A 24,894-nucleotide genomic window follows, 5' to 3' on the forward strand; every position below is an offset into this window, starting at 1 on the left:
AAGTATACTGGAGTGGGTTGCCATTCCTTTCTCCAGGGCATCTTCCCAACGCAGGGATCAAACCGGGGTCTCCTGCATTGCAGGTGGATTCTTTATCATCTGAGCCACCAAGGAAACCTTAGTTTTGCATTCAGTTCAGTTCAGTTCAGTCGCTCAGTTGTGTCCGACTCTTTGCGACCCCATCAATTGCAGCATGCCAGGCCTCCCTGTCCATCACCAACTCCTGGAGTTCACTCAGACTCACGTCCATCGAGTCAGTGATGCCATCCAGCCATCTTATCCTCTGTCTTCCCCTTCTCCTCCTGCCCCCAATCCCTCCCAGCATCAGAGTCTTTTCCAATGAGTCAACTCTTCGCATGAGGTGGCCAAAGTACTGGAGTTTCAGCGTCAGCATCATCCCTTCCAAAGAAATCCCAGGACTGATCTCCTTTAGAATGGACTGGTTGGATCTCCTTGCAGTCCAAGGGACTCTCAAGAGCCTTCTCCAACACCACACTTCAAAAGCATCAATTCTTCGGCGCTCTGCCTTCTTCACAGTCCAACTCTCATATCCGTACATGACCACAGGAAAAACCATAGCCTTGACTAGATGGACCTTTGTTGGAAGAGTAATGTCTCTGCTTTTCAATATGCTATCTAGGTTGGTCATAACTTTCCTTCCAAGGAGTAAGTGTCTTTTAATTTCATGACTGCAGTCACCATCTACAGTGATTTTGGAGCCCAGAAAAATAAATTCAGCCACTGTTTCCACTGTTTGCCCATCTATTTGCCATGAAGTGATGGGACCAGATGCCATGATCTTTGTTTTCTGAATGTTGAGCTTTAAGCCAACTTTTTCACTCTCCTCTTTCACTTTCATCAAGAGGCTTTTTAGCTCCTCTTCACTTTCTGCCATAAGGGTGGTGTCATCTGCATATCTGAGGTTATTGATATTTCTCCTGGCAATCTTGATTCCAGCTTATGCTTCATCCAGTCCAGCATTTTTCATGATGTACTCTGCATAGAAGTGAAATAAGCAGGGTGACAATATACAGCCTTGATGTACTCTTTTCCTATTTGGAACCAGTCTGTTGTTCCATGTCCAGTTCTAACTGTTGCTTCTTGACCTGCATACAGATTTCTCAAGAGGCAGGTCAGGTGGTCTGGTATTCCCATCTCTTGAAGAATTTTCCACAGTTTATTGTGATCCACACAGTCAAAGGCTTTGGCATAGTCAATAAAGCAGAAATAAATGTTTTTCTGGAACTCTCTTGCTTTTTTAATGATCCAGCGGTTGTTGGCAATTTGATCTCTGGTTTCTTTGCCTTTTCTAAAACCAGCTTGAACATCTGGAAGTTCACAATTCACGTATTGCTGAAGCCTGGCTTGGAGAATTTTGAGCATTACTTTACCAGCCTGGGAGATGAGTGCAATTGTGCCGTAGTCGGAGCAGTCTTTGGCATTGCCTTTCTTTGGGATTGGAATGAAAACTGACCTTTTCCAGTCCTGTGGCCACTGCTGAGTTTTCTGAGTTTTGCATTAGGAACAAATAATTTTAAATCTCAGTGGCTTCAAACAACAAAATCTCGTATTTACAGTTGGTATAGCATTGAGTGTCCATGATGGTTGTTGGCACTGTTCACATGCCTGAGTGCTAGGCGACTTGCTGCCTTCAGTGGTAATGGAGGACTAGACCTGAATTTTCTTGAGAAGATAACTCAGCACGAATATGGCCCAGGAGGACTGTGCACAGAGTGGGGAAAGTATTAAAACAGTGACAACAATAATCTCCCTTGATGACAGTAAATTTCAGCAAGAAGATCTAATTTTAAGTAGCGCATCTTTCTGAAGCTTCTCCCGGATAATCCAGCTGCAAACATTGTGCATGGTACCTAGCCAAGCAACCCTGTGTGTGTGTCGGGAGGGTGTGGAGAGTCAGTAAGTGGCATGACTATAATTGCAGAACCTAGAGCCACACTGGCCTCAGGTCAAGAATCTGGTTCTGCTGTTTCTAATGTCCTGATCCATATGGTGCGATCCATTTTACAGCACTTCAGTGGGTCATCATAAGGATTAAGTTGAGGTAAAACATGGTAACATTGAAAAGAGGGTACCGGCATGGGGTGAGTATTCAAGACAGTTTGCTCTGCTGATCATGATGTAATCGGTCCCCTGTGCCGTCAGATCCTGTCTGCTCCTCCCAAGAGGACCTGAGGTATCCAGATAGCGCATGTCAGGAGGATCTGTTGTACTTTTGGGATGGACCACCTAATGAGCAAATAATCTGTAATTTGATAGGAGTAAAAGTTGCCCTTTTCTAGAATGGGGTTCACCCAGAAGCAAGCCAGAAAGTCATGAGGAGAAAAAGAGCTTAGGAAGAAGAACCTGCTGTTCAGAGTGGTTCTTGAACAAACAATTCCTGAAACAGGAATGCCTTGTTTGACTTGGAGTTTTGTCTAAACCTTTTATTTACTTATGTTATTGTTTATTTTTGGCTGTGCTGGGTCTCCTTTCCGTGTATGGGCTTTCTCTAGTTGTGGCGAGCGGGGGCTACTCTCTAGGTGTGGAGCACCGGCTTCTCATTGCGGTGGCTTCTCTTGTTGCAGAGCACGGGCTCTGGGGCACTTGAGCTTCAGTAGTTGTGGCTCACGGGCTCCAGAGCACAGGCTCAGTAGTTGCGGTACATGGGCTTAGTTGCCCCGAGGCATGTGGAATCTCCCCAGAGAAGGAATTGAACCTGCCTTGGCAGGTGTATACCTAATCAATGGACCACCAGGGAAGTCCTAACTTGGGCTTTTTAATTAACCTCACTGATGAGGGAACAGTCTTGACCTTCTGACACCTGGGTTGTTGACGTTTGTTTGTAAAGCTTGCAAGAGCAAGCCTCCCACGGGTCTGTCAGGCTCTGAGCCTGAACAGAAAAGATCCCTGCCCTCCCGCTTCTCCCCAACCCTGAGAGGAGAGGACGTGATGATGCAAAAGCCTGGGGATGATGTTCATTGTAGCCACACATGATGGCAGGGAATTTAAAGGGCCTTTGAGTCATGAATGCAGCAAGACAGAGATGTGGAGAAAAGCTATTGAACAGCAAAGAAACAGAGCTGGCAGGGCACGCCGTGTTTTCATTAAAACACTGTCAGTCAGATGAAAAGCTTTTCAGCTTCTCAACTGCGGAGATGCCCCCGGCTGATCCCAGGCACATCTCCCCAGCAGGCCTCGCAGACTGTCCTCTGCATGGAGGTGTCTCCAGCCTCCCCCAGAGCCTCTGCTCCCTGAAGGCTCCACTCATCCCTGACCTGATATCAGTGCCTGGATGGACCCCTCCCCGACCCCACTCCCCTGAGGAAATGGGACTGTCATTCAATCCCTCCCTTCCTTCTCTTATCCGTGAATCTCAGGGAACATGGGGAACGTCTGACCACCAGTTGGGATCTGCCAGGTGTGTGTGCCTTTGAGCAGGTTATCTGACCTCTGTGATCCTCAGTCCTCTCATCCGTAAATTGGGAGACATTTGTGAGATTTCATGCATAACTAATACATTGCCTGGGACACAGCATCACTCATTAAATGTTCACACCTGTCTCCTGTCCCCTTGGTCATGTTTATCCCATGTTTGGTGACCAGTACCAGGACATCCAGGCCATCCCAATCCTGGCTTCTCTGCTGCCTGGAGGTGTGATCTTGGCAAATTGCTTAACCTCTCTAAGTCACCATTTCTGCTTCCATCAAATGGAACAGAGTAAGACAAATCTTGCAGAGCTGTTCTGAGGATCAAATGAGACAATAAGTATCCGCTCCTGGTGGCCTCTGGGGTTCTGAGGATCAAATGAGACAATAAGCATCTGCTCCTGGTGGCGTCTGGGACTCGTAGTAAGTAACAAAGGGGAAAGGAGCTCCTGTTACCACTTCTGTAGTACTGCAGTGGAGTCCAGCAAGATGATGTTGTATGAATTCTCCTGTGTTGTGTGAAGATCATCCCAGGGCAGCCGGGCCTGGACCTGAGTGTGAGTGCTGGACCTGCAGATCCTCGGCCTAACATAAAGGGTCTGGATTACCTGAGGGAGGAGGCCTTGGGGACCCACTGAAGAATTACAAGCTCAGAGCTGTGCTCATGAAGTGAAATAGGTCCCACTGTGCAGCGTTGATTGGAAAGGGGCTGGAGGCAAGAGTCCAGGGAGGAGGCTGCCAGAGTGGTCCAGGTGAGAGGGACTGGGAGGAACAAAATCAAGAGCCTGTTTGAGCTGCAGTAAGGAAGGCCTGTCTGGTCATTCTGGATACCTCAATGCAAGGATTCTGTGGCCCCTAAACCAGCCTCAGGAAGGACCCCAGATGTGCCATCCTGAGCAGGGGTGAGAGCCTTGCTTCCCAAAGCCAAAAGCAGGGCACCCAGCTGGAATGATGGGTGGCAGTGGTCAGGGTTACCCCTCCTTTTGCATGACTATGGAATTCGCCCTTTGGGAAGACTTCCTTTGGATCTGGGTTTCCTCGCTGCTTTCCTGGCCCAGGCAGCCAGCGGTCACTGTGGTCTCTGGATTGTTTCCACTTCCCCCCTCCTTACTCTTCCTTCCCACCTGGCAGAACTCCGCCTGGAGGGAACTTCCTGCACCGCCTCCCCAATGAGGTCAGCACCCTGCAGCACCTCAAGGCCATCGACCTGTCCCGGAACCAGTTCCATGACTTCCCCGAGCAGCTCACCACCCTGCCTGCGCTGGAGAATATCAATCTGGAAGAGAATGAGATTGTGGGTAAGTGGACCCAGCCCATGGCCCTGCCCCTCCTCTGTCTGCAGAGCCTGCCCTGAGCTCCCTTGCCTGAGTTGAGGCTCACAGGGCCTTCTGGGGCACAAGGGATGGGGCTCTGGAGGCAGTTTCATAGACAAGAGTGCAAAGTTGGGCTTTCTGGTCTGAGGTTCCTGAGTACAGGGCATTGAGCCTAGAAAGGTAACTATTATGAGGTCCTGCTGCCTGCCAGGGGCCAGGCTGGACACTTGCTTTCACCTGGCAAGTAGAAGGTCTTGGCTTTTCATACCTTGAGCCCTGAACTAGTTGGGCCACCCTGGACCTCAAGCTCTCCTCTTGTCTTCATCTTCCAGCCTTGGCTGCCTTTACGACCCTTCAGCTCAGACCTTCTATGTGTTAACTCCTGCCTGAACTCCGGCTTTCCCTCCTTGGCTTCACAGGAGCTCTTTGCCATGATTAAGCAGGAACCCCCGGGCAAACAAGTTCAGAACAGCCTCTCTGAACCTTCCAGTACAAATATGCTCCCCCTCAGGGAAGCAGAAGGTCTCTCCCTCCGAGTTGGAGGTGTGCCTCCTGCAAACAGCAGACCCCAGCAAGCTGGGTTCCTCTGAGGTGCAAGAGGCGTTCCTTTCCTCCTTTGGTAACTCTTGCATACCTCTTGGTCTCATTCGGCCTGAGCATACTCTCCGACTGCTGTCTAGCCCCGCCAAGGGAGAGCCCGGCACTCACAGGCTCCCTCAGCGCCCCCCGCACCCCCCCGCCCCGCGCCCCTCGGCTTCTCCTGCAGCTGCTTTAGCAGGCTCTGCGAGCCCATCTCCAGCTCCATGTCGCCTTCTCCCGCGTTGCCTCTAATGTTGATGGTTAATAATAACCCCCTTCAGTTATGCGTTCATTTTGCTAAGCTCTTTTGCAGGCATTATGCTATTAGATTAAAAGCAAGAGGCCTCTGGTGGTTTGATGCTGCCCAGTGCACTGGTGAGCCTCCCTTCTATCAAGGATGCTGCCTGCAGGGCTCAGGCTCTGGCTGAGTGGGAGGGGGAACCAGCTAAGCTCTGAATTTCAGGGTCCATCCTTTTACAGGTGTGTAAACTGAGGCTCAGAGAGGTTATGAGAGAGCATGGGGTTGCACAGTGAGACCCCAGAAATGCCAGGCTAAGAGTACATGATTCTAAAACTCAGCCCTATGCCTGGAGAGGGCTTCCCTTGTCTGGCCTCTGGGAAGGCCCTGGGAGTGGGCTCTGGTTCAGACTTGCCGTCCCAAGACCAGGATCACTGAGTGGCTGGCCCCTGGGTTGGCACCCCCCTGGCCACACGGGGCCTTGTGCTGTCTTTAAGCAGAAGTGCCTGTTTACTGTAAAGCTCCTGACCACCTAGGGCTTCCTCATAGCTCAGTTGGTAAAGAATCCGCCTGCAATGCAGGAGACCCCGGTTCAATTCCTGGGTCAGGAAGACCCTCTGGAGAAGGGATAGGCTACCCACTCCAGTATTCTTGGGCTTCCCTGGTGGCTCAGCTGGTAAAGAATCGACCTGAAATGCCTGCAGTATGGGAGACCTGGGTTCGATCCCTGGTTTGGGAAGATCCCCTGGAGAAGGGAAAGGCTACCCACTCCAATATTCTGACTTGGAAAATCTCATGCACTGTATAGACATTACTTTGCTGACGAAGGTCCGTCTAGTCAAAGCTATGGTTTTTCCAGTAGTCATGTATGGATGTGAGAGTTGGACTTTACAGAAAGCTGAGCACCAAAGAATTGATGCTTTTGAACTGTGGTGTTGGAGAAGACTCTTGAGAGTCCCTTGGACTGCAAGATCAAACCAGTCCATTCTAAAGGAAATCAGTCCTGAATATTCATTGGAAGGACTGATGTTTAAGCTGAAAAACTCCAGTACTTTGGCCATTTGATGCGAAGAACTGACTCATGTGAAAGGACCCTGATGCTGGGAAAGACTGAAGGTAGGAGGAGAAGGGGATGACAGAGGATGAAATGGTTGGATAGCGTCACCTACTCAACGGACATGAGTCTGAGCAAGCTCCAGGAGTTGGTGATAGACAGGGAAGCCTGGTGTGCTGCAGTCCATGGGGTTGCAAAGAGTCGGACACAACTAAGCGACTGAACTGAACTGTATAGTCCAGGGAGTCGCAGAGAGTCAGACACGACTGAGCAACTTTGACTTTCCAGATCACTGGGGTCTTGCCCTGAGCTCTTCATTCTCAGCCAGGCCCTCCTTGCTGGGCCCTTCCTCTGCTGCCTTTTGTTCTTCGAGGCGTTCCTGATGTCTGCTGCTTTTCCAAACGGGGCAGTAACCAAGAAAGGGCTACTTGTTTGGGCTAATGTCAAGACCAGAGCTGGGTGGGTAGCTGCAGGCAGGCAGGTCAGGATAAGTATTGGCCATTGGCTTCCTCACTTCCTGACTGTATCTTTGGAAGACTTGCATCCCTTCTCTAAGCTTCTGCTTTCTTCTCCGCTTTTACGTGGTGGTTCTCCAACTCTCCCCAAACCCCTGCCCCAGAAGGTGGCTTTTCCTCAAGCAGGAGAGCAGGGTGAGTGGGCATCTCTGCTGGCTGTAGTATAAGAAATGACTCTCCCCAAAATGAGAAGTACAGGGTGACAGATCCCCTAATCTTTCCCCCTCCAGCAAGGCTGACAACATTCCTTAGCAGCAACAGCTCCCAGAACCTAGATCAGCTGTTCTGACTTATTCTTTTGTATATATATCTCTTCCTTTCTACAGAGCGACAGTAATAACTCTGCACATGGAAGCATCTTGCAGTTTACCAAGAATGCTCATGTGCAGGCCCAAGACAAGAGGGTGATCATCCCATCTGATAGACGTAGAAACTGAGGCACTAAGATTCCCCCGGCCTTCATGGTCAAGGGTCTACTGTACACCTGGCCAGGCAACACAGACTTCAGCCACTGGGCTGTGTTTCCCAGTCAGTTCCTGCTGCCCAGGGCTGGGGGACATGGGGAGACTGGGGAATGCCCCTGCCTCCAAGTTTCCCCCAAGTGCCCAGCGGCTCCTAGAGGTGCTTGGCTGATCCCAGGACTGCTCCACTGTGGGATGCCCTGGGCATTCTTCCCGCACCAGGTGGAGAGAGGGGCACATGGAGGCAGTGGTGGTTCCTTGCCGGAATCTCCTCCCTTCTACCTTCTACCTCTCTCCAGCCCACCCTAGTTACTTGAGTGGTTTCCTGATTCCCAGACCAGTGGAAGACCAGGCCACAGCCTTTGCAGCCCAGGTCAGAGGGAGGAGGGCTGTAATCACAGTGAAGTAGGTGAGGGCTGCACACTCCTTCATTATGGAAATAGCTTTGTACTGTTCATTGGTTGTAGCCGATCTCCCGCAGGAGCTCATTGGGATAATTGTGGTAGGAACTTAGGATGTTTTCAGTGTGGCTTATCCTTCCCCTCAGAGCTCTCAGAGGGGATTGGAAGGTTTTCAAAAACAATGTTTTCTAAAGAAATAAATTGGAGGTGCATGAATCTCCTTAAAGCTTTAGTTTGTTAAGCAGAGAACAACCAGCTCTGAAACAAGCTCCAGGTGCATCTGAAGGGATCTCCTCAAAAGGTGCCTCTGGCCCTGCCTCAGGAAGGCCTGGAAGCTTCCAAGAGCAGTAGCATCATCTTTTTTAAAATTTTAATATTTTTTTTCCATTTATTTATTTGGCTGCGCCAGGTCTCACTTGCAGCACACAGCATCTTCAGTCTTTGTTGCAGTGTGTGGGATCTCCAGACAAGGCATGCTGAGACTTTAGTTGCAGCTTGTGAACGCTTAGTTGCCATGCAGGATCTAGTCCCCTGACCAGGGATCGAACCCAGGCCCCCCTGCATTGGGAGCGCCGAGTCTTAGCACTGGACCACCAGAAAAGTCCCCAGCAGTGGCATCTTGTTTCTGAACAGTGCCACTGGCCGGCACTCTCTGGGCCGTGATGTGGGGAGAGGCTCAGCTCAGGTCCATGGAGGGGAGAAGACACAGGGCCTCATCAGCGTATGCAGGCTGGGAGAGGCAGGGACACTGCCCTCTGCTTTCTGGTCCAGCTGCGGGTGGTGGGAGGATGCTCATCCTTGGTGCTCACTGGCAGCCAGAGGCCCTCAGGTCGAGGATCTGGGTGGCATGTGACGGCCTCATTGCTGCTGCCTCCTATGGACAGTCCTCTGGTTTGTGTGTGACTTGGCCTTCGCGTCCTGTCATCTCCAGAGCCATCGTGAGTGTGGTGTCTGCATGCAGGCGGCTTGCAGCTGGTTGGGAGCACAGTGCAGAGCAGGAATCCCAAAGGCTCGAAGGCTCTCTGAAATGGCTGACACTGAATAGGGCCAATTGTTTCGAATTGCCAGCTGTGACCCACTAGTAAGCTGTGAGACCAGCATGTGCTGGAGTTCCTCACCTGTGGCATGGTACACACCGCTTTGTGACTTTATTTCAGTTTTACTATATGCCTGCATAAATATAGGTACTGGGTCATGAACTAAAATATATTTCTTCTATTTTTTTTTTTGGCTACTCCACGAGGTTTGTGGGATCTTAGTTCCCTGACCAGGGATTAAACCCATGCCCCCCACAGTGGAAGCATGGAGTCTTAACCCCTGGACCCCCAGGGAAGTCCTAAAATGTATTTCTTGCTGTGAGTCACAATGAGAAAATAACAAAAGCTGCTTCTCTGAGTTGTCCCACAGCGACTTCGGGTTTGTGCTCAGCTGGCCTGGCTCCCATCCCTCAACTACGCTACATTCTTCCCTCCTCCCATCTCCACCCGCATCTATGTCCATCTTGGTCACCACCACGGCATCCTCCTGGCGACTAGTTGTTGGGGGTGATGTGAGGATGGGCAGTGGGGCCTCTGCCGAGGGAATGATCTCAGCTCTCCTCTCACCTGAGTATGGAGCCAGGCAGATGCTAGGTTCAATGCTACCTGACTCTCTATCCCCACCCCGCCTCACCCCACACACCCTGCACGGCCTGAGCTCATAGTCCGGAAGTCCTGCCCCTGGTCTTTTCGTTTGCTCTGCCTCTGTCCTAACCCCCCAAGTGCAGGTCCGGGCCTGGTGCAGATGAGCAGGAAGTGGTGCAAGTGACAGGACTCGGCCTCCCCCACTTGCTGGCTCCCAGCACACACACCGCAAGTGCCCCCATCCGGATGGGAGGCTTCCTGGGTCCTTGGAGACAAGCCTGCCAGGACATGGTTGTTTTCTCCACGCACTCCTGAGAGAGAGAGAAAAGGGTTTGTAGCTTAGAGTGTTTATTCCAACAGCAGTGCATCGCAGGTTTCTGGGATATGGGTTGGTCCTTGTATTTTCCAAACCAAAAAGAGGTATATGGAAACTTCTGAGTGTGTATAAACAAGACTGCTTGGGGTGAGAGAGGCTCTGCAGAGGTAGGGGCTTCAGAGATGAAGGAGATACAGATCCTGACCTCAAGCAGCTTGCAGACAGTAGGGGAGGTCTGAATGGAAGTGGAGAGTAAATTGCTAGATAAGACATGGTCAGGGAACTTCCCTGGTGGTCTCGTGGTTATGACTCCACGCTTCCACTGCAGGGGGCATGAGTTCGATCCCTGGTTGGGAGCTAAGATCCTGCATGTCTTTCAGCACAGCCAGAAAAAGACCAGACATGGTCAGAAGGGCTGAGGGTGGCCATCCAACTATCCTTGTGAGGTGGAGTTCCCAAGAGAGGCCTGGGGAAGCTTCGGAGGTGGTGGAAGCATTTAGTCTGACTGTGAATGGTGACATGAGAAGAAGATGGGTCACTCATCCTATGAAAGCCAGGGAGTCAGTGCTTTATCCCAGCAGCTGTCATGGAGGGCTTGAAGGTGGGTGCTGAAACAGCGTTCATGCCTAAGAACTTGGAAGTATCTGATGCTACAGAGCAATTCAACATGTTCCTGGAACATATTGGGGTGAAGGGAAACCAAGTATTGAAGAACCTTCATTTTGTTAAATAGGAGACTGTTTTGGCTAAGCTAGAATTTCACTTTTTGTCACCCTCAGTTCACCGAATTTTTGTTTTATTTTATTTTTTTTACCTGATGCATTCACTGTTCCAGAGAGAGCAAGAGATCACAGGAAAAGAAAATCTTGTTAAGAATTTAACAAATAGAGCAATGGTACTTTTAAAAGTACAGATATCCTTGGCTTTTTGAAGGTTTGCTTTACACCTGTTTACTTCACTTTGATTTCACTAGTCAAAGAAATCTGAAAAGGATTTTCACTTTTATGAAAAACTAGGAAAAGAGCAAACAGCATTCAGCATTCATTTTGCAGCAAGTGTTAACAGAGGAAGCTCCTATCCTGAGCGGGGAGAGTGGCCCCGCCAAGCTTCTTCCCGGAATCCCCACTCAGCATCAAGCCGCCGTTGCTTTGAACTGTGTCTGTGAGCATCTGTGCTTTATCTCCATTTATTTTGTGTGTCTTTTAGTAAGTGAAAGTGAAAGTCGCTCAGTTGTGTCTGACTCTTTGCAACCCCATGGACTATATAGTCCATGGAATTCTCCAGGCCAGAAAACTGGAGTGGATAACCTTTCCCTTCTCCAGGGGATCTTCCCAACCCAGGAATTGAACCTAGGTCTCCTGCATTGCAGATGGATTCTTTTCCAGCTGAGCCACATGGAAAGCCCAAGAATACTGGAGTGGGGTAGCATTTCCCTTCTCCAGAGGATCTTCCCGACCCAGGAATCAAACCAGGGTCTCCTGCATTGCTGAGCTCTCAGGGAAACAAGATGTGTCCTAAGGTGATTGTTTCTTCACTTTATACCATTTCTGCTTACAAAAGCTTTTGTGTGAACTTTCTGCTTTTGGATAGCGGGGCACATCTGTATCTGTATTACACAGAGATGCTTTTGGCTGCATTTGCTTAATTCTGTCCAGTACAGTTTCACTTCTTACTTTTGAGGCCAACAGTTCTCAGAGTCAGTAGGGGCAGGGGTGGTCCCAGGACCAGCAGCATCACCTTATAACTTGATAGAAATACATATTTTTAGGCCCCTCCCCAGACCTCCTCAATCAGAAACTGGGGGAGGGAAGTGGACAGCAAATGATTTTCTTTTCTTATTTTGACATTGTCATGTGGCTTGTGGGATCTCATTTCCCCGACCAGGGATTGAACACAGGCCATGGCAGTGAAAGTGTTAAATCCTAACCGCTAGCTAGACCACCACCTGATGTGAAGAGCTGATTTATTGGAAAAGACCCCAGTGCTGGGAAAGACTGAAAGCAGGAGGAGAAGGGGATGACAGAGGATGAGATGGTTAGATGGCATCACCAACTCAATTGACATGAGTTTGAGCAAGCTCAGGGAGTTGTTGAAGGACTCACATAGTCAGACATGACTGAGCGCCTGAACAACAACAACAGACCACCAGGGAACTCCCTAGCAATTTATATGAATAATCACTGACCCTGCCTCCAAATGACGCAGATGCATGCTGAAGTTGGAGAACCCCTATCGAGGCTCTGGCTTCTCCAAGTGTCACCCAGCGGCAGGGTGAGTATCACCTGTTAGAAATTCAGGACCATGGACAGAGGAGCCTGGTGGGCTACAGTCCATAGGGTTGTAAAGAGTCAGACATGACGAGTGACTAATACTTTTTCTTGGGCGTGGCTCAGTGTTTAAAGAATCTGCCTGCAGTGCAGGAGATGTCAGAGATGTGAGTTCAATCGAGTTCAATCCCTGGATCAGAAAGATCCCCTGGAGGAGGGCATGGCAACACACCCCAGGATTCTTACCTGGAGAACTCCATGGACAGAGGAGCCTGGTGGGCTATAGTCCATGGGGTTGCAAAGAGTTGGACATGACTTATTGGGACTGAGCACACACAGGCTTCACCTCCAACATCCTGAATCATAATCTGCGCCTGAGAAAGACACCCAGATGCTTTCTATGCACAGCAGGACCTTATTCCTGAAGCCCCCAGTGCTACCTCTGGGCAGCTGACTGTGCTTATTGGCCCTGCCATCCCCCCAAGCACAATGCTGCTTAAACCTCACGGAATTCCTCAGGGTACCTGCCACAGATCCCCATTTGGATCCCTCTGGAGCGCTTGTTAAAAAGGAAGACTCCTGGGTCTCCTCTCAGACCCACCACATCAGATTTTGTGTGGATGGAACCCCGGAATCTGCCTTTCTAACACGTGCCGTGGGCGAGGCAGTAGTGTGTTGATTGAGAATCTCTGTGCAACTGATGTCTCTATCATTCTCTTCTTTCCTCACAACTATCCAGCTAGTGCCTAGTACAGCCCACTCTGCTTCCTGAATCATCTATTGCAGCTGGTTCTTCCTTTCACACTTCACAACCCCCACCCCTGACTTGCTGTCTTCCATCATAGTTTATCTGGGCCATGGTGCCAGCCCTCAAACATAAGGTTTCCACAAAGTACAGGACCCTCATCCCCTGGGATACAAGGATGAGGGTGGGGGGAACCGTGGAGACTTGGAGGGAGCACTCCTGGCCCAAGGGGACACCTACACGCCTGCCATGGCCCAATTTATCTCTCGGGCCCAGGCCCTCTGTCGCAGTAACTTCTCCCTCCTCTGGGAAGGTGGTGGTGGGAAGAGGCAGATTCCTGCAGGGAAGCACAGCTTCACTCTGGTCTCCATCAATAGAAGAGAGTCTCCAGAGTGGCCTCCCTTAGCCTGGGCACAGGTGCCCACTAGGGCCTCAGGATCGCCCTCCCCCTGCATTGATGTCAGTATGCCAGCTTCACCCCATTTCACAGAATTAGTTGATCAGCATCACAGGAGCAGAGAGGCATGGCTTTATTTCACTCTGAGGCTCTACCAGGCTGCCCCTTAGTGGGAGGTTCTGCAGGCTCTGTTTGTTCTGGGAACTCTCGAGGGGGTGGGGAGATGAGCCACAAGCACTGAGTACCACGTGCTAAGTGAGAGGGCCACGTAGCGGCTGAGCAGGGAAGGGCTTCCTGGGGAGCAGGAGTGAGTGGGACCCAATCCTTTTGGTCCCAGCCTTTCTGTGCCTCTCGGGGAACAAAAGGCGACTTCTTTCATAAGAGTCCAGGAAATAGTTTTTAAATGGAGGAAACCCTAGAAAAGCAGAAGTGGAACTAATGTTCTGCTTGATCTAAAAAAGATAAAATCGCACTGATTTCAAAATCTAACAGCCATGGCTGCTTGACACTGCTCTTCTGTAATTCTCCTATAATTTGCTGAGGCCTCTCTTCTGGGTAGGAGGTGTTACCTTCACTTGACAGCTGAGAGACAGGCTCAGAGAGATTAAGCAGCTTGCACAGGGGTGTGGTGGAGGCAGGATTTGAACCCAGGTCTTTGGCACGCCTGGGCCCACCTCTGGGTGTTCCAGAACTTGCCAGGTCTACATGTGATGGGAGTGGAGGGTGTGGGTGGCGCCCAGAGAAGCGTGTGCAGGTCCACTGGTCTGGTAGCACCAGGACACTGTTGGCCAGGTCACAGGGGGAGAGTTTTCTTACACTGGCCTTGCTCAGCCCTGGCATGATCCCTGTGGTGGCAGAGAAAGGAGCTCTCCCTGCAAGGAGACACACTACAAGGGCTTTTAGCTGGTATTTACAAGGAGCTAATTGGCAAGCACACTTCCTCTAGCTTCCTGCCTGCCAGAGAAGGCTGTTAATGTCTGCGTGTGCGTGTGTGTGTGCATGTGTGTGTGTGTGTGTGTTGTTAGCTGCTTGGTCGTGTTAGACTCTTTGCGACCCCATAGACTATGGCCTGCCAGGCTTCTCTGTCCGTGGAATTCTCCAGGCAAGAATACTGGAGTGGGTTGTCATTCCCTTCTCCAGAGGCTCTTTCTGACCCAGGCGTTGAACCTGGGTCTCCTGCATTGCAGGCGAATTCTTTACTCTCTGAGCCACCAGGGAAGCCCTGTTAACCCCTAAGACATGTCAAAGCAGAGGGGGTCTGGGAAGACAATGTCAAATCCCTGACACTATCCTCCTGCCCCTGGTTCTTGGGCTCTAAGCCTGTCTGAGGGGAAATGGAAAGAACCCTGGGCACTGAGTTTGAAATCCCCCCGCCCCCGAGCCTACAACAGTCTGAGCCTTGCCCTACCCCTTGCACCAGGCACTAAGTGTTACAGTGCCCAGGAGAAGAGAATTCACCCTCCAAGGTGGCAGCTGTCTGTGTGGCACAGTGGACTCATGCCCTCTGCCCAGTATGCCCTTGTCCAGCATCAGCAGAGTGCTGCCGCATACCCCACGAGCAGTGAGCAGTCAGTGCGCGCATCGATCGTGAAGCCATCATTAGACACAGTGTAGGAGTGCTTGCTGGCTGTGGAGCCTCTTGAGGGAGAAGCTGGGAGTAAACAAACAGTCTTCAACATCAATTAGACTTGGCCCCCAGACGTGGAAGGGAGGGAAGCTCTTGTTGCAGCTCCTGCCCACGTGTGTCTGCCTGGAGGGAATTAGCAAGCCAAGTCTCTGCCCAAATGGCATTCCCTGTGCCAACCAGTGAGTGGTAAAACCTTGATTACCCAGAACCTCTAATTATCCAGGATGCTCGTGATGCTCTGATGGTAGCACACAAGAGAAGAGCAAGAAAAGTTCTCTGACATTTGCTTCAGCTCAGTTCAGTTGCTCAGTCGTGTCCGACTCTTTGTGACCCCATGAATCGCAGCACGCCAGGCCTCCCTGTCCATTGCCAACTCCCGGAGTTCACTCAAATTCATGTCCATCGAGTCAGTGATGCCATCCAGCCATCTCATCCTCCGTTGTCCCCTTTTCCTCCTGCCTCCAATCCCTCCCAGCATCAGAGTCTTTTCCAATGAGTCAACTCTTCGCATGAGGTGGCCAAAGTATTGGAGTTTCAGCTTTAGCATCAGTCATTCCAAAGAACACCCAGGACTGTTCTCTTTTAGAATGGACTGGTTGGATCTCCTTGCAGTCCAAGGGACTCTCAAGAGTCTTGTCCAACACCACAGTTCAAAACCATCAATTCTTCGGTGCTCAGCTTTCTTCACAGTCCAACTCTCACATCTATACATGACTACTGGAAAAACCATAGCCTTGATTACACGGACCTTTGTTGGCAAAGTAATGTCTCTGCTTTTGAATATGCTATCTAGGTTGCTCATAACTTTTCTTCCAAGAAGTTAGCGTCTTTTAATTTCATGGCTGCAATCACCATCTTCAGTGATTTTGGAGCCAAAAAAAAATAAAGTCTGACACTGTTTCCACTGTTTCCCCATCTATTTGCCATGAAGTGATGGGACTAGATGCCATGATCTTCATTTTCTGAATGTTGAGCTTTAAGCCAACTTTTTCACTCTCCTCTTTCACTTTCATCAAGAGGCTTTTAAGTTCCTTTCACTTTCTGCCATAAGGGTCGTGTCATCTGCTTAAAACAAAGCAATTCCATGCTGCCTTAGACAAGCCAGTCTAAGAGATGGGCTGTCCCTGTCTCTGTCCAGAGTGCTGGATAGCAGCCCAAATGCTCTGACTCAGAACTCAGCCTTGCAAGGATCTTATTCAGGGAGTAAGAGGCTCCCAGGGGCACAGACACAGATTTAGGTATTGGAGAAATGTTCATTCACCAGCTGTTTTTTGATTGAGCAGCCTGCTCTGCGCTAGGCACTGTGCTGGAGATGGAGATGGACAAAGCACACTCCCTGTTCTTGCGGGGCTCGTGGCATGTCAGCTACCCTGGCTGATACTTAGTGACTGTTTATTTCACATCTGGATCTTCTCTAAGCAATTTCAAGTGTGCTTTTGTTTAATGTGGGCAACAGCCTCATGTTGTTGTTGCTTAGTTGCTAGTTCATGTCTGACTCTTTGCAAACCCATGGACCACAGCACGCCAGTCTCCTCTGTCCTTCACTATCTCCCGGAGTTTGCTCAAATTCATGTCCGTCGAATCAGCGATGCTATTTAACCATTTCATCCTCTTCTGCACCCTTCTCCTTTTGCCTGCAATTTTTCCCTTACGAGGCAGGTACTATTATTCTCCCCAGGTGAGGAAACCAAGGCTCAGGGAAGTTAAGCAACTTGGCCAAGGTCATGCTGCCTGGACAAAACCAGGATCCCAGCCCAGACAGTCTCTCCAGAACCCCAGCTGTTGAGGACAGTGCTTTGCATAAGAAGAGGGACTATAGCTGGAGGGAGATTGAAAGCCACAGGGAAACTATGGCTGAAGCACAGAACTTTGGTTGGAGGAAAATTCTCTTGGGGTGGAGAGAACAGGGGTAAGGTAATGAGGCAGGATTTCCTAAGCCATGAGTTCAGGCAATCAGCCTGGCTCTTGGCGGCTCCGCCCCACACAGTGGAGCAGATGGAAGCGCTAGACGGATGTTTTCACCAGATTCTCCCATTCAGCCTCACCGGGAAGACCAGTGGTACTCAAACTAGCTCTGCATTCAGATCACCCGGGAAATTTCAAAATACCTGTGTCCCGGCCATACCCCATGCCAGTTAAGTCAGAATCTCTAATGGAGGGTTTGGGGCTTGATGATTTTTTTTTTAAAGCTCCCCAATGATTCCAATGTGCAGGCAAGGTAGAATCACTGAGCTAAACCGGAACCTTTCAACAACAAACATTCCATCCCTCAAGAAACTATAACCTCCTTCCTTCTCCTCCCTATGTCAGTTGTGTGTGTGCACACACGTGCGTGCTTAGCTACATCAGGACGAGAAGAGCAATCACCCCAGCCATGAGAGCTGACAGTTGGCTGGGAAGGTGACAGAGGTGAGCTCTGTGGACTTGCCTCTTGGCCTCTTTTACCCCTGACCCTACGGGACCCTGGGCATGGTGCTCTGCTGGCCCACCAACCACCCCTCCTGATTTCCTTGTCACACACCTAGCGTTTTCATTTATAAATGAACCAAAGGCAACTGAGAACATGTAGATAGCAAAACTGTGGGCCAGTTCCCAAAGGTCAGGTTTATTCCAAAGACTCATAGTGTAAGTAGACAGGAATGGGCCTGACCTCTGGCACCTTGTGCTCGGGAGCCTGTGGTCCTGCCTGGGTGGGCTGCTTGACTTGGCTCTCCAGTACTGGACATGCTCACTCAAGTTCAATGACCTCACCATGATAGCTTGAAATTGACCATGGTAGGAATATTTATACCGTGAAAAAATGGGCAAATTCTGGGAATTCCCTGGTGGTCCAGTGGTTAGCACTCAGGGCTTTTGCTGCTGGGGGCCTGGGTTCAATCCCTGGTCAGGGGACTAAGATCCCACTGTGTGTTAGTCTCTCAGTCGTGTCTGACTCTTTGAGACTCCATGGACTATATGTAGCCTGCCAGGCTCCTCTGTCCATGGAATTCTCCAGGCAAGAACACTGGAGTGGGTTGCCATCCCACTGTGTAGTACAACCAAAACATAAAAAGAAAAAAGAAAACCTTAGCAAATTCCGCAGATCAGGGATGTTTCCCTCCAGGAAGTGGAGTGTTAAACCTTAGCCAGCACATCGCTAACTTGTTATTGCCCTCCCTCTGCTCCCACTTCCCCTCCACCACCACCTTTAACTCATTTTGTTTTCTAGAAGCTGGTTTCCCTGGTGAGGCCCTCCCTTACTCATTCCCACCTAGTGCTTATCTTAAGAGCGTTTCTTCTTATTTTTCCAATTTATAAAAAAGGTCTGATTTCGCTGACAGTGATCTTAAGTCTGAGCAGCAAGAGTTGTAAAATTGGTAGCAGTAAGCTTAGGTTCTGAGCATGGAGAGGATTTACAAAGGACCCTCAAAGGAGTAATTCACACGTCCACCCCAACCCAGGAGAAGAGCTTTCAGGAGGCCATTCCTTTTCTATCCCACATGTCCTTTACCCCTCACTTCCAAACTCTTGGTGTATACACAGTACATGAGGCGGCTCTTGTCCTCCATCCTCCAGCTGCAAGGGAGGGACTGGCAGACACTTAACGGGAGGCCACAGCAAAACTGCCATTGTTTCCTGAGGCCCTCCCAGTGCTTCTAACTGAAACAGTTGGAGGAGCAGAGGGGTTGGGGTGGGCCGGTGCAGGGACTTCAGTAGGGAGGGGGAGGGACACAGGAGAGCAAAAGGGGAAATCTGCCCTGGAAGACAAATTGCCAGGCTTGGGCCAGGCAATCTGAGTTACTTACTTGGCTATCTCCAGAGCAGCCAGAAATAGGACTATGTTATTTATTTTTAATTTCTTGTTTATTTATTTTGGACATAGTTTCCGGCATGCGGAATCCTAGTTCCCTGACCAGGGGTCGAACCCACGCCCCCTTCACTGGGAACAGTCTTGACCACTAGCTCCAGGGAAGTCCCAGCCGCGTCATTTCTGAGGAGAATCGTTATGGCCTGGCTTTGACTGCATATCACATCTGGGCTGGGGAGTGCCTCTGGCAGGCAGCCGCACTAGAAGCCCACGGGCCCACCTTGCTGGCCAGCCTGCGATGAGGAGGAGGGAATCGCAGTGGGGCTTTTCTCCTTTGTTTTCTTTCCCCGGAAACTTGCCCTTAGGGAAACATAGTGTCTCCAGGTTCATTGGTGGATTCCTTAGAACACTGTGCTCCCCATCCTCTTGATGGGGTGCCTGCCATGCTCTCTGCATCTTCTTGGGGAGCACTGTCTGGTCCCTTCTGGGGGCCTCTGTAGCCTCATGAGGCAGAGGACCGTTTAAAGATGAGAGGTTGGGGTTCAGAGAGGTTAGGGGCCCACCTGAGGTTGCGCAACTCCAAGTGGCAGATCTGAGGTCAGGGCCCGAATCTCTGCCGCGTCCTCTCCCCCAGATGGCCTCTCTTCACCAGAGGACCTGGAACCGCCCGCACACGGCCTGCCCTGTGGGACTCGGCCTGCACGACTGTCTGAGCGCAGGGGCAGCTTCAGCTTTCTCCCTGTGCCGCGCCTGCCCCACCACCACCCAGGGCTCAGCCCAGTGCTCGTGGGGTGGAAGAGGCTCAGTCATGGCCCCCACCCGGTCTTCTGAAGGGACAGCCCTGGCTGTGAGTGTACCCCGGGAGCCTCCTTGTTACAGGCACGATTCTCCATCCCACCAGTTCACCATAGTTTGCCTGCTTGTGTCCTGTGGCATTTCAAATGGGGCCGGAAGCTCGGTATCCTTGATCGTAGTTGTTGCAGGCTCCAGGCACCAGGAGCTGTGTCAGGGCTGAGGTATGGGGACGGCTCTGGCTGCCAGGCCAGCCTGGATTCTCAAGCATGAATGTGTCTGCGGGTGCCCCCCACCCCGGGGAGACTAAGATAGCCCCCATGTGCTGCCCACCAGCCTAAAGCCCAGGACTGGGGCGCTGCCCCTGCGTCTTTACCCAGCATCCCAGGTCCCACTGAAGGAGGCATCAGGCTCCCTACTCACTGCTTGGGATTCCTTGGGGATTGAGGCAGAGATGCTGAAAAAATCCTGAAAATTCAGGCATTCTGGCTGGAAGGGTTATCTTCTGAATCAGGAGTGAGACTGCCAGCCATGTGTAAGTGTTGCTTACAGTGTTGATCCAGCCTGGGCAGCCCACAGGGCACCATGATTTGTGTCTAAGCTGCCAAGAACACTGGCGGACTGGGGCCCTAGGCCACCAGGCTGGGGAGCCTCTGATCCCAATTCCGGAAGGGACCAGAGTGGCTCAGCTGTACCCAAAGTGGGAATCAGAAGTCCCACTGGCCTCCGCTATGACTTATGGAGCTCACTCAGTAACAATCGCCACTTCCCTGGGCCCAGACTCCTCCTGTCAGCATCCTTGTAGACCAGAAGCGCCACACATATGAAGAATCATGCTGTGGAGGGATCATTTTTATCATCTTGTGTCTAGCTTGTGCCCCTGGCATGAAACAAGTTTGCCAGTCAATAGTGCCAATGATTAGTGAAGAGAATTCAAGCTAACCTTGGAGAAGTAATTTTCTCTAAATACTGTCCATTCTGATGCTGCTATTATTGATTATTTTAAGCTTCCACAGACATAAGCAGGAGTCTGGGAGGGCTGTCTGCAGTGGAAAGAGGGTTGGAGTCATCTCTCATTTTCTGGGATAATAAAAGTTGGAGACAACCTGAATGTCTTTAACAGTAGAAACGTGAGCCAAAGTGTGATCGCTCCGTTCTTTGGACCACCAAGTGGCCATAGTACTGTCACTGACTTGTAACCTGAAAGGATGTTTACAGTATGTCATCAAGAAAAGCTATGTTACGGCATAGAATCTAGGAGGCCATTTTTGAAACATAGTTGTGAACAAACATACGTACACACACAAACGTGTAAAAAAGTTGGTAAGGCCATATACCTCACATTAAGTAATTGGTTCTACATGGTGAAACATGGATGATTTTATTTCTGCTCATCAATATCTTCTCATTTTCCAAATTTGATTATTGTGCTAAAGAACTAGTAACCTATCACAGCCTTGGCCCACACAGGCCTGGCCCTGACTAGCAAAAGTGCCCAGAGTGGGTCAGGTCAGAGGAAGGGTCCCAACTCTGGAAAGTACCGAAGTTAGAGTTGTTTAATCCTATGGTGTTGATGGTGGGTCCACCGTGTGCCCAGGCAAGTTGGTTTTAACTAGGAACTTATGATCTAGTTTAGGAGGTAAAATGTTCAGTCATTTATTTGTTCATTCATGCATTGAGCACCTGTGGGCACTGTGCCAGCCAGGTACTGTACTTACAGCATGAACATAGTTCCAGAGTGTGGTATAAGGTGTGTTCTCCTATAAAGTGGTACAGGAGTTTGGATGGGGACCAGAGAGAGTGACAGAGGAGGGGGCCTTTAAGCTGGAATATGAGGATCCACAAGACTCAGTGAATGGGGATGAGGGTATGCCCCATGGGAGGGGTGGGCTGGGGCTCTTCTTCCTCTCCAGGTGTGCCAAAGTCCGAAGATCTGGCTTCTGTTAGCAGCATGATACCAATGTACCATGTAGCCCTAGGGAGCTTATGTAACCTCTCTAAGCCTCAGTTTTACCACCCACAAAATGCAGATCATTTCATATCCTCCCCTTCACCCTCTAGCCGCGTCCCTTTCTTCTTAGGATGCTTGAAGACTGAATGTTCTCCTTTGTGCTTTATCCAGAAACTCTCCATTTGCCTCTTGGGCTTATTGTTTGCTAGCTTGGCTAGGCCAGTTGTTGATTCTGCCAGCTTTAACACAGTCTGTTGGCCCCATTACTTCTTCCTCTAAGCTGCTGAAATGACCTTCATGGTTAAATCAGGGGAAAGAGATACAGTTAATCCCACGCCATCACTCTCCTCCAGCAGAGCCCTTTGGAGAACACTGAAGACTCTGAAGAGGCCAACTCCGTGGGTAGTACTTGGAAATGACAGGCTGAGAACTCAGGGAGCACTGAAAACTCAGGGAGCGCTGCTCTCTCTAGGCCTGGAGTCACGCAGATTTGCTGTAACACTGGGCTGCAGCAGGTCTTCATGCCATGCCCAGCAAACCTTGGCAGGGGCATCACAGGGAGACCCTCCTCCCCATCTCAGGCGCACTGGCCACTTTGCAGTCCGCAGGCCTCCCTAGCTACAGGATGGAGGAGTCATATAGTTCAGAGAGAGAAAAGTCCTTAGCAACCCCTAGTTCTTGCTTGAAGGCAGGCCACAGTGAACAGACATCACTTAGGGCATGGTAGACAATGGGGAACCTGATTAGATATTGAGAGTGAAACTTTCTGGCTCAACCAACTTAGCAGAATTCTTGCTAACATTGAACTTGACCAATGAACACTGAAATCCAAAAGTCAGGCCTAGTTGAAAAATCCAAGGAAGCTAGAGCAGAGTCAGGGAATCATTGTCAGCATAGAGAATCTATGGTTCAGTTTCCTTACCTGCCAAATGGGTCACTATGAAGGACCATCTAGTGCAGGGCCTCAAATATCAGTTCCCAGAATCAGCCTCTTTTCTGGGGCCCATTTTATTAATAACAATGTGTTAACCTCCCTGGGCCTTGATTATCTCCTGTGTCACCTGGGATATAATGGTAAATACTCTGTGAAATGACCTGAGTTTTTTAAAAAACTAATTAATTTTAATTGGAGGATAACTTCTTTACAGTATTGTGGTGATTATTGCTATACATCGACGTGAATCATCCATGAGTGCATGTGTCTCCCTATCCTGACTGTCCCCCCTACCTCCCTCCCCACCCCATCCTTCTGTATTGTCCCAGAGCACCAGCTTTGAGTGCCCTGCTTCATGCCTCGAACTTGCACTGATGACCTGACTCTTAGAAGAAAATTATTTATTTCTTTGTTATTGGCTGCTCCAGGTCTTTCGTTGCTGTGTGCGGGCTTTCGCTAATTGTGGTGAGCGGGGGCAGCTCTTCCTTGCAGTACGTGAACTTCTCATTACAGTGGCTTCTCTTGTTGCAGAGCGCAGGCTCTAGGGTGGGGGGGCTCAGTAGTTGCAGCTCGGGGGCACAAGCTTCTCATTGCAGTGGCTTCTCTTGTTGCAGAGCGCAGGCTCTAGAGTGGAGGGCTCAGTAGTTGTGGCTCGGGGGCTCTAGAGCACAAGCTCAGTAGTTTTGGCGCATGGGGCTTAGTTGCTCCAAGGCATATGGAATCTTCCTGGACCAGAGATGGAACCTGTGTCCCCTGCCTTGACAGGCAGATTCTTATCCACTGTGCCACCAGGGCGGTCCATGAACTGACTTCTTAAGAGCCCAAGGCAAGAGGATTTTATCTGGGCCATCAGGGGCAGAGGAGGTGATGTCTGTCCCGCATACCCAGCTGCTGGGTGTGCCGTCGGCCATGGCTGTTACAAAGCTGGTGTGCTAATACAGAGAAGGGGAAGCTTCCAAGCCATTAGTCCTTCTCTTCCCAGCCATTGTTGGTAGGGCACTTGGGAGCTCACTGTACATGAAGAGAGACAAGGAATTCCACAGGCAGCCCCTTCCTTTGGCTCCCACTCCTGCACCCTCCTCCCCCACCCAGTAAGGAGCATAGAGGATCAGGCTGTTAGCAACTGGGTAATGTGACATTAGCATGTGGATGTGCTCCAGAGAAAGCAGAAGCTGAGTGGGCATTGATAGCAGTTGATCTTGCTTTTTCTCCACTCCCAGGAACAGCGTCTGCTTACAACCTAGTGATCTGGAAATGCCTTATCTCTGCTTCTTTCCCTAACTGAGCCTCCATGTTTGCCTTGGTCTCTGGGTCCCTCCCCATCACCTCCTTCATGGCTCCTGTCCTCTCATTTATCATGTAGGTTCCTGTCTGTCAAACGGAGCCCCGCTGGCAGCCCTCTAGCCAGTCTTGCTTGGGACCCAGCTCCCGGCCGTGACCCACCCTAGTAACTCCCTGCCAGCTGCCCAGAACATGTTTTTGTGCTCACCATGTCTACATACCACCAATGGTGTTTGGCCCCAGGGATTCAAGGAGAAAGAAAAGACCCTACTCTTAGGAGGTTAAGAATTTCTCCTGCCTCCAGCACTAGACCCTTGGTCTAATTGATAGAGCCAGTCCCCAGGGAGCTCAGAGCCAGTCACCCCAAGGTACTGGAGGGAGAGCAAACTCCTGTGACCTGTGATCAGTGATGTTTGATGTTACTACCACAAAAAGATTGTGACTTGCTGAAGGCTCAGATGATGGGGAACATTTCTTTTTAGCAATAAATATTTTAAAATTAAGGTACATATATATACTTTTAGACATAATGCTATTGCATATTTAATAGACTACAGGGTAAGGTAACAACTTTTATATGCACTGGGAAACCAAAATATTCAGATGACTCCCTTTGTTGAGATATTCACTTTGTTGCAGTGGGCTAGAACCAAACCCACAGTGTCTCTGAGGAATGACCACACAGATATTCTCTTTCATCCTTAAACAACTATGTGAGGTATATACTGTTATTGTCCTGATATCAAGTTCATTTTATTATTTTTTAATTAAAGTATAGTTTTAGGTATATAGTGAAGTGACTCAGCTATACATATATACTTTTTTTCAGGTTTCTTCAGTTCAGTTCAGTTCAGTTCAGTCGCTCGGTCGTGTCCGACTCTTTGCGACCCCATGAATCGCAGCACGCCAGGCCTCCCTGTCCATCACCAACTCCCGGAGTTCACTCAGACTCACGTCCATTGAGTCAGTGATCCCATCCAGCCATCTCATTCTCTGTCGTCCCCTTCTCCTCCTGCCCCCAATCCCTCCCAGCATCAGAGTCTTTTCCAATGAGTCAACTCTTCGCATGAGGTGGCCAAAGTACTGGAGTTTCAGCTTCAGCGTCATTCCCTCTAAAGAAATCCCAGGGCTGATCTCCTTTAGAATGGACTGGTTGGATCTCCTTGCAGTCCAAGGGACTCTCAAGAG

At 50.1% G+C, this 24,894-nt stretch overlaps 1 protein-coding gene across 2 annotated transcripts in view; it reads left to right on the forward strand.

Moving 5' to 3' along the window:
* Positions 1-24,894, forward strand: part of LRRC20 (leucine rich repeat containing 20) — a 76,327-nt gene that overhangs the window by 47,097 nt on the left and 4,336 nt on the right. Inside the window, exon 5 of one of the 2 annotated variants that reach the window (XM_018042587.1) lies at positions 4,572-4,724. In XM_018042587.1, coding sequence (XP_017898076.1) covers positions 4,572-4,724 — 153 coding nt within the window. Of the gene's footprint in view, positions 1-4,557; positions 4,725-24,894 lie in introns of both variants that reach the window. The other variant, XM_005699144.3, reaches the window with a different exon arrangement.

This window comes from Capra hircus, chromosome 28, assembly GCF_001704415.2.
Source record: "Capra hircus breed San Clemente chromosome 28, ASM170441v1, whole genome shotgun sequence".
Lineage (NCBI taxonomy): Eukaryota > Metazoa > Chordata > Mammalia > Artiodactyla > Bovidae > Capra > Capra hircus.